This window comes from Narcine bancroftii, chromosome 6 (assembly GCF_036971445.1).
Source record: "Narcine bancroftii isolate sNarBan1 chromosome 6, sNarBan1.hap1, whole genome shotgun sequence".
NCBI lineage: Eukaryota > Metazoa > Chordata > Chondrichthyes > Torpediniformes > Narcinidae > Narcine > Narcine bancroftii.
The window spans coordinates 252145156-252159428 of NC_091474.1; the positions used below are offsets into that span (position 1 = coordinate 252145156).

Sequence of the window (14273 nt, forward strand, 5' to 3'; positions counted from 1 at the left end):
GAAGGGGCTGGATGGATTTGAACTTGTAAAATGTGTGCTGGATGGTTTTTTTTGCAGCAATATGTTGAGGTGCCCACGAGAGAAGGGACAGTGTTGGATCTACTGTTGGGGAATGAGATAGGGCAGGTGATGGAGGTGTCTGGTCTGACGATGAACGTTTGAGTGGGGGAAAGCCAAATTTGAAGAAATGAGAAAAGATTTGCAGAGAGTGTTTTGGGCTGATTTGTTTTATGGGAAAGAGGTGGAGGAAAACTGGAGGTAATTTTAAGGTGAGATTTTGAGGGTGCAGAATCTTTAGGTTCCTGTTAGGATGAAAGGCAGAGCCAAAAGGTCGAGAGAGCCGTGGTTTTCAAGGGAGATTAGAAATTTGGTTCAAATTAAAAAGAAGGGCTACATTAAATACAAGAAGCAAGGTATGGACGAGATGCTTGGAAAATACATGGATTGTAAAAAGCATCTTAAGAAAGAAATTAGAATAGCGAAAAGAAGGTATGAGGTGGCTGTAGCGAACAGTGTGAAAGTAAATATGTGAAAAGCAAAAGGAGAATGAAGGATAAAATTTGCCCCTGAGAGAATCAGAGCAGACAAGTATATGCGGAGCCGAATGAGATGGGGGAAATATTGAACGAGTTCTTTTCTTGGGTATTCACTAGGGAGAAGGATAAGAGAAGCAAAAGGGGTATCTATGGAAAATGTAGGGATTAGGAAAGAGGGGGTGTTGGAACTTTGTGGCATATAAAGGTGGATAATTCCGGATCCCGACGGGATTGATTTTCCCCAGGACCTTGAGGGAAGTCAGGGAGGAAATAGCGGAGGCTCTGACAGTGATTTTTCAAGTCACTGGAGGAAGGTGTGCCGCGGGATTGGTGTGTCACAAACATGGTTCCCCTGTTTAAAAAGGGCTCCAGGTGTAGGCCCAGCAATTATCGGTCAGTAAGTTTGACGTCGGTGATGGGTAAACTAATGGAAAGTATTCTTAGAGATAATATAAGTATCTAGAGGGACAGGGACTGATTAGGGACACCCAACACTGGTTTGTGAGGAGAAAGTCATGTTTGACAAATCTTGTTGAATTTTTTGGGGAGGTGACTAGGAAGGTTGATGAGGGTAGAGCAGTAGATGTCATCTATCTGGATTTCAGTAAGGCCTTTGATAAGGTTCCACGTGGAAGGTTGGTGAGGAAGGTTCATGCGCTAGGTGTTAACGTTGAGATAGTCAGATGGGTTCAACAGTGGTTAGAAGGTAGAAGCCAGAGAGTCATGGTAAATAACTGTCTGTCAGGGTGGAGGCCGGTGATGAGCAGTGTGCCTTCGGCATCAATGTTGGGTCCCTTGATCATTTGGATGATCAAGTGGTAAATTGGGTTAGAAAATATGTGGATGATACAAAAATAGGGGGAGTTGTGGATAGTGAAGATGATTTTCAGGGACTGCAGAAGGATTTGGACTGTTTGGAAGAGTGGGCTGAGAGATGGCAGATGGAGTTTAATGCAGACAAGTGTGAGGTGTTAAATTTTTGTAGGGTTCATCGAAACAGGATGCCCATGGGGAACAGAGGGATCTTGGAATAATGGTACATCGTTCCCTGAAGTTGGAGTCACATGTGGATAGGGTGGCGAGGAAAGCTTATGGAATATTAGCCATTATAAATCAGAGCATTGAGTCTAGGAGCTGGGATGTGATGTTAAAGTGATACAAGGCATTGATGAGGCCAAACTTGGAGAATTGTGTAGTTTTGGTCACCAAAGTATAGGAAATATATCAACAGATTGGAGAGGGCAGAGAAGATTTAGAGCACAAGAACATGAGCAGGAGTCGGTCATCCGGCCCATGGAGCCTGTTCTGTTATTCAATAAGATCATGGCTGATCTGGTCATTGACTCAACTCCACCTTCCTGCCCTTTCCCCTTATCCCTTAATTCCTTTTTTAATATAAAAATCTATTCCACTGAACCTTAAATAAGTTTTAATGAAGTCGCCTCAACTGCTTCCCTGGGCAGAGAATTCCATAGATTCATTGCTGTCTGGGAAAAAGTTTTTCCTCATCTCCATCTTCAGTCTACTCCCCTGAATCTTGAGGCTGTGTCCCCGAGTTCTGGCCTCACCTACCAGTGAAAACAATTTTCTTGCCTCTAGCTTATCTATACCTTTCATAATTTTATATATTTCTATAGGATTTCCTCTCATTCTTCTGAATTAGAGTGAGTATAATCCCAGGCAATTTAGCCTCTCCTTGTAAGTCAATCCCCTCCTCTCCGGGATCGACCTGGTGAACCTCCTCTGGACTGCCTCCAAGGGCTGTATATCCTTTGTCGAGTCTGGAGACCAGAACTGCACACAGTTCTCCAGGTGCGGCCTCACCAGGACCTTGTACAGTTGCAGCATGACCTCCCTGTTCTTGAATTCAATTCCTCTAGCGATGAAGGCCAATATTTGCCTTCTTAATAACCTGTTGTATCTGCAACCCAACATTTTGCGATTCATGCACAAGCACTCCCAAGTCCTTCTGAACGACTGCATCTGCTGCAGTTTTCACCATTTAAATAATAATCTGCTCTTCTGTTTTTCCTGTCTAGTTGACCACATATTTACTAACATTATCCTCCTTCTGCCGTTCCTTTGCCCACTCACCTAACTTAACTAGGTCCTTCTGCACCCTCTCCACATCCTCTGTACAATTTGCTTTTCCACTCAATTTAGTCTCATCCACAAACTTGGCTTCACGACCCTCTGTCCCTCTTCCACATCATCAATGTAAATGATGAACAGCTGCGGGCCCAGCACGGACCCCTACGGCCCACCCCCCCCCCCCACTTCCCACTGTCTGTCAATCAGAAAAACACCCATTTATCCCAACTCTCTGTCTTCTGTCAGTTAACCAATCCTCAATCCCTGCCAATATATATCCCCTGATTCCATTAATCTGTATCTTACTGATAAGTCTCTTGTGCGACACCTTATCAAACGCCTTCTGCAAATCCAAATATACAACATCCACCTGTTCCCCTCTATCTACCCCACCCATTATATCCTCTAAGAACTCCAGCAAGTTTGTCAGACAAGACCTGCCCTTTCTGAATCCATGCTGCGTCTGCCTGATGGAACTCCTTCGTTCTAAATGTCTCGCTATTTCATCCAGCTTCAAGCATTTTCCCAAATACAGACATTTAGGTAACTGGCCGATCGTTACCTGTCTTCTGCCTACATCCCTTTTTAAAAAGTGGTGTGATATTTGCTGTCTTCCAATCTGCTGAGATCTGCCCAGAATCCAGAGAATTTTGGTAAATGACGTCCAACGCATCGACTATAATTCCCGCCATTTCCTTCAGTACCTGGGATGCATCCCATCAGGACCAGGGGATTTGTCCACCTTCAGTCACGGCCCTCACCTCCCTATTGCCACACTTTGGCTGGACGTGTCTTCCACCATGAAGACTGACACACAATATCTGTTCGATGCCTCATCCATTTCCTCATTACTCAATATCAATCTCCTTTTCCCATCTTCCAAGAGACCCATGTTTTTTTTTTCTTTTTTAAATTTTTTTATTTTTCACACCATAAATCACGTTAGCCATGATATATACTTTTTCTTTTTCACACATATACAGTGTCTTTTTCTCCCCCCCACTCCCTCCTCCCAAGCCACCCCCCCACCCCCCCTCTCATCCATTTTAGGTATACAATCTAGGTTGCATTAAGCCAGTCAGACAATGTTGTCATTCAACAAAAATACACCAGAAATTCTACTGAGTCCATTCTTTTCTTTTCTTCTCCTTCCATCAACTTAGGTAATGTTTGTTCCCGGTAGGTTTTCGCTATTGTATTTAATGTAAGGCTCCCATACTTGTTCGAATATTTCAATATTATTTCTTAAACTATATGTTATTTTTTCTAATGGAATACATTTATTCATTTCTATATACCATTGTTGTATTTTCAAATTATCTTCCAATTTCCAGGTTGACATAATACATTTTTTTGCTACGGCTAGGGCTATCTTAACAAATCTTTTTTGTGCATCCTCCAAGTCAATTCCAAATTCTTTATTTTTTATGTTACTTAGGAGAAAGATCTCTGGATCCTTTGGTATATTGTTTTCTGTTATTTTATTTAATATCTGATTGAGATCATCCCAAAATTTTTCTACTCTCTCACATGTCCAGATTGCATGAATTGTTGTTCCCATTTCTTTTTTACATCGAAAACATCTATCAGATACTGTTGGGTCCCCCAAGAGACCCATGTTGACTCCAGTTGCCCTCTTCCATTTTATATAGTTTTAACATTTTTTGCTCTGTTTTTATATTTTGTGCTAATTTCCCTTCATGATCCTTCCCTTCCCTTAGTTCCCGTTCAGTTGTCCTTTGTTGCCCTTTTAAAGTTTTCCCCATCCTTCAGTTTCCCACTATTCTTGGCCACTTGGTACCCATGACTTTTTAATTTTATACTTTCCTCTATTTCCTTAGTTAACCAAGGCCAACTCTTTCCTCTCTTACTGCCCTTATTTTTAACGGAAGGATATTTTTGTTGAGCACTGTGAAAAATCTCTTTGAAAGTCTTCCACTGTTCCTCAACTGTTCTGCCATCGAGCCTGTGCTCCCAGTCCACGCTGACCAATTCCTCCCTCCTGTTATCGTCTCCTCTGTTCAAGCATAATACACTCCTTTAGATCTAACTATTGCATCCTCTATCTGCATGAGAAATTCAATCGTACTATGATCGCTTTTTCCAAGAGTGTCCCTAACTACTAGATCATTAATTTTACCTCTCATTGCACAGTACTAGATCTAAAATAGAATCCTCCTTTGTTGGTTCCTTAACATGATGCTCAAGAAAGCTATCACGGACACATTCTATGAAGTCATCCTCCGGACTCCCTCGACCAACTTGATTTTCCCAATCTACATGGAGGTTAAAGTCCCCCATGGCAACTGCCGTTCATGCCTCAATTACCTCTCGATTAATTGACTGGGCCTCTGTGCTATTGTTATTTGGTGGGCAATAGACAATGCCCACCAGTAGTTTTTTACCCTTTATTATTCTTAATTTCTACCCCAATGAACTCAACATTATGCTTCTTGGAGCTTATATCTTCTCTCCCTATTGCCCTGATTTCATTCTTGATTAAGAGCGCCACCCACCACCTTACCTTCCTGTTTTGTATTACCTGTGATATGGAGTCCAGAGGACCCCAAAGCCCAGCAGCAATAAATATGCAACACAACACAAGGGGTTACTTAAACACAAGTAGTTTTTTAATTATATTTGAACAAGAAAACAGAATTAAACTTTAACTTATTACTATCAGCTTACTTAACCTACTTAATTCCCCCTTCAATACTAAGCACGGGTGTGTGTAATGTGTATATAAGCTTAGAAAAGTTCTTTGGATCACAGTCCAATCTTACTGGTTGCAGGCAATTCTTGTACTGTGCACAGAAGTTAGCATTAACAAAGTCCACCAGTCTTTGGTGCTGAACAGGCAATTGATTACCACTCAGGAGGATTCTTGTTGGTCTTCAGAGAGAGATTCCTTTTGTTCCAGGACATCCGCACCTGATTTCCTGTTTAATCAGTCTTGCTGATTAAACTTGCCCCCTTCAAGGTTCTCCAGATGATCCTCCTTCTTTCAGGTCACCTTTCAGACAGGTAGTCTTCTCCTTTGACCAGACAGTCTTCCAAAGGCTTGTCCTTCTGGAACTTATTTTGTCTCCTTTCTCTCTGTTTCACACCCTCCCTCTCTGAGAGCAAAACTGTTCTGTCTCCCTGAAAATATCACATGTTCTCCCAGGCAAGCTGTATGGTGAAACTTTGTTGCTCTTTTTGCAAAATGAACTCTGCAAAAGTCCTGCAAATATTGTGTTTTAAAATGTTTGTTTGCCACCTGCTCTAATAATCCTTCCCAAAACACCTCTAAATACTCTGTCACACCTGATTCCCTTGAAAGTTTAATTCCAAACCATGCCCATCTTCCAACCATGGTTCTGTGGTGGCCACTAAATTATACGCTTGGGGACTGATTCAAGATCACTAATCTGGTTTCTAAAACTACAGACTGGTACAGTTAAAGTGCCCTTATGCTCATTGTCCTTTTAGAATCGAGTGACCTCTGCACCCTTTGCTTTTGACTTTTCTGCCCTCTATTTTTTTTCTGCCCTCTATTTTTTTTCTGTCCTCTATTTTTTTTCTGTCCTAACTGTAGCTTTGGTCTGTGTACCACCTTTCCCATTCTATCTTTGTAGGTTCCCATCTGCCTGCCCCATTAGTTTAAAGCTTCCCCAACAGCACCCGCAAACAATCTCCCCAAGACATCAATCCTGGCCCTGTCCAGATGTAGACTGTCCGGTTTGTACCGGTCCCATCTGCTCCAGAACCAGTCCAATGCCCCATGAAACTGAAACCCTCCCTCCAGCACCACTGTTCAAGCCCACATATTCATTCTGTTACAGGCCCTGAGGACCCCAAAACCCAGCAGCAATAGAAATTAACCAAGAGAAATGGTGACTGAAACAAAAGTTGCTTTTAATTATCTTTAAACATGAAAACAGGATCAAACTTTAACTTATTAGTATTAACTTAACCCCCTTCTAATTCTAAGTGCACATGTGTGTAATGTGTATATAAGCTCAAAAAAAGTTCTTTAATTCACAGTCCAATCTCACTTCTCACTCCAAGTTCACTGGTATCAGGCAATTCTTATACTGTGCACAGAATTTAACATTTATAAATTTCACCAGACTTTGGTGCTTGACAGGTTAATGGTTACCGCTCAGGAAGGTTCGTGCTGGTTTTCAGAGAGAGATTTGTTGCCCACAACTGATTGCATTCGAAGAAACTTGCTCCATCAGGGTTTTCCAGATGATAACCTCTTTCTTTCAGGTCACCACAGAGTTCCTTTTTGTTTCTCTTACTTCAAGTGAAACATACAGCCTGTCCTCTCCTCTTGTGTGGACCACAAGTGCTTTGACCAGGCTGAACTATTCCTCACTTGAGCTTTCCTGTCAAATAAATGCTTTATTTTACCCTGAGCCATTTCTAAATTCTCTTGAGCCAAAGTCCACACTTTTTTTGTAACCTATCTTTAAATTTTAGAAACATAATCCAGCAAGTCCAACTGCACATCCTCATTAACCCACTGTTCTTTTATCAACATTAAAGGTCCGCTAACCTGATGTCCAAACACAATTTCTTTTTTTTTTTTTTAAATTTTTTTTTTAAATTTTTTATTTTTCACACCATAAATCACAATAGCCATGATATACACTTTTTCTTTGTCCAAACACAATTTCAAAGGGGTTCAAACCTAATGAATCCTGTACAGCCTCCCTTGGGTTTTTCCACAAGCTTGTCATGTTGCAGTCCCAGCTGCTGAACTGTAGAACTGAATTCTCTCTCTCACTCAGAGAAAACCACATGACCCTCTTAGAATAGCAAACTGCGCTCAGACAGATTGTGGCTCTGGACCTAATCTTCTGAGTTTGTTCATCTGTTGCTTTCCAAAACAATAATCCATTACTCCACAGCAGGTCCAATTTACACCTACTTGTAAGTCCTTATAGGCATCCTTCACAGTTTTGTAAAGGCACTCGGAGCCTGGACTGTCTGGCTTGAGCAGAACTCTGTAATTTTAAATGAAACCTGTTTTGAAGTGTTTAAATGTGACCTACACTAAAAAACCTGCCACAATTTATCTCCTTTAAAACATAACTATATACAATATAAAATAATCTATCACACTTTTCCCCTAAAGAAGAATGTTAGCTCTTGAGTTAAAATTCAGTTATAACTAAACTGACTTTTAAATCACTAAAAGTGATAAACAGGTCACAATATATAACATGTTATAACAATGTAGCCCAATGTTGAGAGGATATACTTCTATACATGATCACTTCTAACTTCTTGACAATCTGCTATCACATTATTTGTACCTCTGATATGATTAATTTGCAGATTATAATCTTGCAATATTACACTCCAGTTTATCAATTTTTAAAATTCTTCATTTTATTTAAAAACACCAGAGGATTGTGGTCAGTAAATATCACAATTGGCTCATGAGAGGTACCGAGATGTACATCAAAATTCTGCAAAGCAAGTATAGACAACAGTTCCTTCTCAATAGTGGAATAGTTCCTTTGATGAGCATTCAATTTTTTTGAAAAGTAGGCAACTGGATGGTCAATTTCATCATGTTTTTGTATCCACTGATGAAGAAAATGGTCTGTCAAAATCAGGAAATTTTAACACAGGACAATGGCATAGCAACTCTAAATTTTCTAAAGATGTTTGACAAACTTTAGTTCACACAAATTTCTCCCCTTTCTTCAAAAGGTTGGTTAAAGGAAGAGCAACCTCAGCAAAAGTTCTGTAAAATTTCCTTTAATATCCTGCCATTCCTAAAAACGTTCTCACTGCTTTCTTGCCATTGGGAATAGGAAACTCAGATATTGTATTCAGCTTAGCTTAAATAGGTTTGCCTTGACTGACTACATGACCTAAGTATGTCACAGTAACATGTCCAAATTCACTTTTAGTTAAATTGACAGTTAAGTTTGCTTTGGATAATCTTGCAAACAAATTGTCCAAATTCCCTTGGATGTTCTTCCCATGTGTCACTTTTTGTGACCAAGTCATCAATATAAGCATTAACTCTTGTATGTGTATGTGTCAACCCTTGGATTACCGAATTAATCATGCTTTGGATTGTTGCAGGGGCATTTTTCACATTATACTCATATAAACCAGATGGTATTACAAAAGCCGAAATATTCTTTCGTCTCTCAGTTCAAGGTACACACCAGTAACCCTTCAACAAATCCACCTTAGTAAGAAATTTAGCTTTCCCAATTTTATCAGTACAGTCATCTATTCTCAGCATAGGATAGGCATCTGTTTTAGTTACTGAATTAATCTGTACAGAACCTAACAGTTTCATCTGGTTTCGGTGCCAGAATACAAGGAGAACTCCAATCGGAGTTTGAAAGTCTAATAATATCAACCTATATTCCACCTCCTGTTCCACGATTTTACTCTTCTGAGTGTTTATTCTATATGGGTGTTGTTTTTTAGAACTTGCCTCTCGCACATACACATCGTGATAAATCACCGACATCCTTTTTGGCCCATCAGAAAACAAATGTGTATATTTAAAAATTAATTATTTCAACTGTATCTGTTCTGGTGACTTAAGATGGCCTAACTTTGCCTCCAGATTTTCCAAAATTGCTTAAATAGGTTTCTTTAAGGTTACCCTCACAAGATTCTGTTTCCATAATCTTATGATCATAACTTCCTGTCAACAACACACCTCTGATACAGATTGTTCTCCACTACCCTTATCCTCATAATAAGGTATCAACATATTTATGACAAACCTGAGTTTTATTCTTTCGATCTGGAATAGTTAACATCATTCAGTTTTGATTTAATTACATACGGTCCTGAAAATTTAGCTCTCAAAGGATTGTCATGTGTTGGGAACAAAATTAACACTTTACTTCCTGTCTTAAAATTCCTCACGAGCTTTCCTGTCTAATAAATGCTTCATTTTACCCTGAGCCATTTCTCAATTCTCTTGAGCTAAAGTCCACACTTTTTCTAACCTATCTTTAAATTTAGAAACATAATCCAGCAAGTCCAACTGCACATCCTCATTTACCCACTGTTCTTTTATCAACATTAAAGGTCCTCTAACCTGATGTCCAAACACAATTTCAAAGGGGTTGAAACCTAATGACTCCTGCACAGCCTCCCTTGCTGCAAATGACAATCAATGAATCCCTTCATCTCAATCTTTCCCATTCTCCAGACTAAATCCTCATCATATTTTTAAGAGTAGAATGAAATCTGTCCAAAGCTCCCTGAGTTTCAGGATGGTGTGCAGATGAAGTGATCTGTTTTATTCCCAACTCATAAATCAACAGCTGAAACAACCCAGACATAAAGTTAGATCCTCGATCACTCTGGATCTCCTTCGGTGATAAAAACGAGACTCCCTGCATGGGTAACTTTGAAATGACTCCTACTACAGCAGGCCCTTTAAGTAATTCTGAATTCAGCACTATGTTGTGAAGAGATTTTGACTCCTACCTCACCTGGCTCCACCACTGTTGCTGGCATTCCATGCACCCACCCCTCTCTGTGTGAAGAACTTCCCTATTACATCCCCCCTACTTGCTTCAGGGCATCTTAAAACTATGCCCCCTTGTGTTAATCATTTCAGCCCTTGGAGAAGGCCTCTGGTTGTCCACGTGATCAATGCCTCTCATCACCTTGTTCACCTCCATTAGGTCACCCCTCATCCTTGTCGCTCCAAGATCAGATTAACTCAACCTATCCTCATAAGGCCTGCTTTCCAATCCAGGCAGCGTCCATGAAAATCTCTTCTACATCCTCTCTACAGCAACCACATCCTGCAGAGAGGTGATGAGAACTGAACACAATATTTCCAAAGTCTGGTCTAACCAAGGTCTCAGAACATTACCTCATTTGATCCCATACTTAATGAAGGCAACACCATATACCTTCTTAACAACACTATCAACTGTGCAGTAGCCCTGTGGACACAGACCGTAAGATTTTTCAATTCCTCCACACTGCTCAGTCTCCCTCTTCCCCCGCCCCCCCCCCCCCCCCCCCCCCCACCACACCCCATTAACGTTGTACTCTGCCTTCAGATTTGACCTGAAATGAACCACTTCACACTTTTCTGGGTTAAATTCCATCTGCCACTTCTGCATCGAATCAATGTCTCTCTGTAACCCTCCAGATTATCCACACCACCACCCACTTTCATGTCATCTGCAAATTTGCTAACTCACCTTTCCACTTCACATCCAGGACACACAAAAATCACAAAGAGGAAGGATCCTGCAACAGGTCCTTGTGGAACACTGTTGGTAATTAGGCAGAACACAAACCATCTACCCTCTGCCTTCTTTGAGCAAGCCAATTCTGTATCCACAAAGCAAAGCCTCCTTGGATTCCATGCCCCCTTACTTTCTGAATGAGCCTTGCATTGGGAACCTTATATGTCTCGCTGAAATCCATGTACACTATATCCACCACTCTACCTCTCTCAGAATTAAATTAGGCTCATGAAACACACCTTTCCCTGACGAAGCCATACTGACCGTCCCTCAACAGATTAAGCCTCTCTAAATGCTTGTAAATCCTGTCTCTGGATCTTCTCCATCAGCTTGCCCACCACTGAAGTAAAATTCACTCCCCTATCACATTAGGGTTAGGGTTCTCTCCAATCTTGAACAGGATAACATTTGCAACTCTCCAATCCTCTGGTATCTGACCCACAATAGCCTTAGGTAAATCTTGTCTGGTACTGGCAACTTCACGCTTTTCAAAAGCTCCAAAAACACTCTCCCTCCCAAGGGTAAAACTCAGAATTCTGTGGACACTGTGGTTAAGTGAAAAAAAAAACCACACAAATGCTGGAGAAACTCAACAGGTCAAACAGTGCCTTTATGTAGCAAAGCTGAAGATACATCACCACCGCTTTGGGCTTGAGCCCTTCATCTAGGTGTGGGGGAACAGTGTTAACATGCTCAAGCGTTTCAGTCAACCCCAAGTCATCTTTACCATTGCCAATGTTCTTTTCTCTGGTGAATATTGATTCATTAATGACCTCCTCCACCTCTTCTGGCTACATGCACATTTCCACCACTCCCCTGCTGGCTCCTAGCCTCCTCTTGTTCTTCACAGACTGGTAGAAGGCTTTGGGGTTTCTTTTATTCCTGACAAGGCATTCTCATAGCCCCTTCATGCTATCGTAAGCACTTTCCTGTCAATCATGTAGATTGACAGCTGCCAGGCAAAGGGAGAGAGGTAAGAAAAGCCAAGGGGTCAGGTGGAAGAAGATGTCAGGGGGGAGGGGGTGATTGGAAGAAAGTGGCTGCCAGTGCTGGGATCTGATGAGAATGAAGGGGCAACAGGAATTCTGGCCAGTGATTGGGACTGGGGTTCGAATCCCATGCTGTGTGTGAGGAGCAGGTATGTTCTCCCCGTGTCTGTGTGGGTTTTCTCCAGGGGCTTCAGTTTTTCTTCCACTGTTCGAAACGTATTGGGGTTGTAGGTTAAGTGGTTGTAGATTGGGCGGCACGGACTCGTGGGGTGAAATGGCTTCTTACCGTGCTGTATGTCTAAATTTAAACAAGAGACTGGATGGAACTGACAATGGAGTCACAGAGATGGGGTGGAGAGGGTTGAGCAGACAAGGGGGTCAGGTAAATTGAGTTGGGGAGGGGTGTGGATAAATGGGTCATGGAGAGGAGTTGAGAGTTGTGGACAAGGGGTTCACAGCAAGGGTGGTGGGAGGAATGTGGACGAGGGGGTCAGAGAGGGGGTGGGGAGGGTGAGCGGACGAGATCATGGAGGGGGGGTCACAGAGAGGTTGTGGATGAGGGGGTCACGGAGAGGGATGGGGAAAGTGTTAAGGGATGTGGACAAACCAAGGTAGGACGTACACGGTAAATGGTCGGGCACTGAGGAGTGCAGTGGAACAGGATTGGGGAATGCAGATATGTAATTCTGTAAAAGTGGCCTCACAGGTGGACAGGGTCAAAAACAGAAGTTTTGGCATCTTGGCCTTCATAAATCAAAGTATTGAATACAGGAGTTGGGATGTTATGTTAAAGTTGTAAAAGACATTGGTGAGGCCCAATTTGGAGAATTGTGTGCAGTTTTGGTCACCAAACTACAGGAAAGATCTCAATAAGATAGAAAGAGTGCAGAGAAGATTTCTAGGATGTTGCCCGGACTTCAGGGACTGAGTTACAGGGAAAGGTTAAACAGGACTTTATTCCCTGGAGTGCAGAAGAATGAGAAGAGATTTGATTGAGGCATTTAAAATGAGGGGGACAGACAGAGTAAAGGTAGACAGGCTTTTCCCACTGACGGTCGGTGAGATACAAACCAGAGGACATGAGGTTAAGGGTGAAAGGTTTAGGGGGAACTTCACCCAGAGAGTGATGGGAGTGTGGAACAAGCTGCCAGCTAAAGTGGTGAATGACAGTTCAATTTTAATTTTTAAGAAGAATTTTGTTACATTCATGGCTGGGAGGGGTATAGAGAGTGGATGCAGGTCAGTGAGACTAGGGAGAAAAATAGTTTGGCCCAGACTAGAAGGACTGAACAGCCTTTTCTGTGCTGTAGTTTTCTATGGTTCTATGGAAGCTGCTTTCCTGATGAAAGGCACTTCAGGTGTCTGAATGTGGAGAAACTGGGAGAATGAAATAGGGTCCTTCCAGGATACTGTGGGGGAGGTGTGTTCGAGGTAGCTGTGGGAACTAGGGAATATCTGTTCCTAGCTGAGGTAGAGGCAGGTGGGCAGAGGGGAGAGGTGTGAGATCTGGGGGAGGAGGTCAGTGGTAAATGATGAATTTGCAGAGTGTTCTGCAAGGCTCCAGTCACCATTGTGATGGAGGAAATTCTGGGGGGAGTCGCAGGTGTATGTACAGTAAAGAGGAACAGCGGTGACCCACACCAGGGCCTGCAGCCACACCTTGGGTTTTAATGAAGAGGGAAGTATTGAAAGAAATTGCTGAGAAAGTCTGTGGCAGCTGGGGTTGAGTAAAATGCACAAAGATCCTGGGGAAACGCGTCGAGGGGGGAGGGTTGGGGAGGACTGAGCCAAGGCGTGGGGGAGCTCCGCACTGACCTCTCCCTCACCTCCCATTCCACAGTGGGTGTTACCAGAGCTGGTGAGATACGGGGCCGTGTCAGTGCTGATGGGAGGGGGGGGGGGGAAAATCGGGCTCCCCTCTGACCCTCCCTGTCCCACAGTGGGTATTACCGGAGCTGGTGGGACACGCGGCTGTGTCGGTTGGGGGATATGGGGGGGAATCGGGCTCCCCACTGACCGACCCTGTCCCACAGTGGGTGTTACCGGAGCTTGTGGGACACGGGGCCGTGTCGGTGTTGATGGTCCTCTCGCTGCACTGGTTCATTCTGCTTCTCAACCTGCCTGTCACAGCCTGGAATGTCTACAGGTCAGTGGGTCCTGGGGGGAGGGAGGTTGTGGGAGGATCTGGTTGAAAGGGGTCTGGTGTGGACCATGGGGGCGGGCATGGGGGCAGAGGGGGCTCACGGTCGGGGAGGGCATTGAGGACCCTGGGGGGCAGGGTGGAACAAGGAGTGCCCTGTGAGGGGGGTGGGGAAAGGAGCACCCTGTTGGTGGGATGGGGGGGGAGACGGAGCACCCTGTCGGTGGAAGGGGAAGAAGCGCCCTGTGGGGGGTGGGGGAGAGACTGAGAG

The 14273-nt window shown here is 43.0% G+C and overlaps 2 protein-coding genes across 5 annotated transcripts in view; one reads left to right on the plus strand and one right to left on the minus strand.

The window, feature by feature from the left end:
• The window catches only part of cnih4 (cornichon family member 4), a 29465-nt gene that overhangs the window by 4169 nt on the left and 11023 nt on the right, over nucleotides 1-14273 (plus strand). For all 3 annotated transcript variants that reach the window (XR_011340854.1, XR_011340855.1, XM_069887991.1), the window contains exon 3: nucleotides 13896-14008. Coding sequence is in view for 1 of the 3 variants with exons in the window: in XM_069887991.1 (XP_069744092.1) it covers nucleotides 13896-14008 (113 nt within the window). In the remaining 2 variants the exon portion in view is untranslated. The remainder of the gene's footprint in view (nucleotides 1-13895; nucleotides 14009-14273) is intronic.
• Nucleotides 7984-14273, minus strand: part of LOC138737246 (WD repeat-containing protein 26) — a 261475-nt gene continuing 255185 nt past the window's right edge. Inside the window, exon 14 of one of the 2 annotated variants that reach the window (XM_069887979.1) lies at nucleotides 7984-8209. In XM_069887979.1, the coding sequence (XP_069744080.1) occupies nucleotides 8152-8209 (58 nt within the window). In that variant the 3' untranslated portion in view covers nucleotides 7984-8151. Of the gene's footprint in view, nucleotides 8227-14273 lie in introns of both variants that reach the window. The other variant, XM_069887981.1, reaches the window with a different exon arrangement.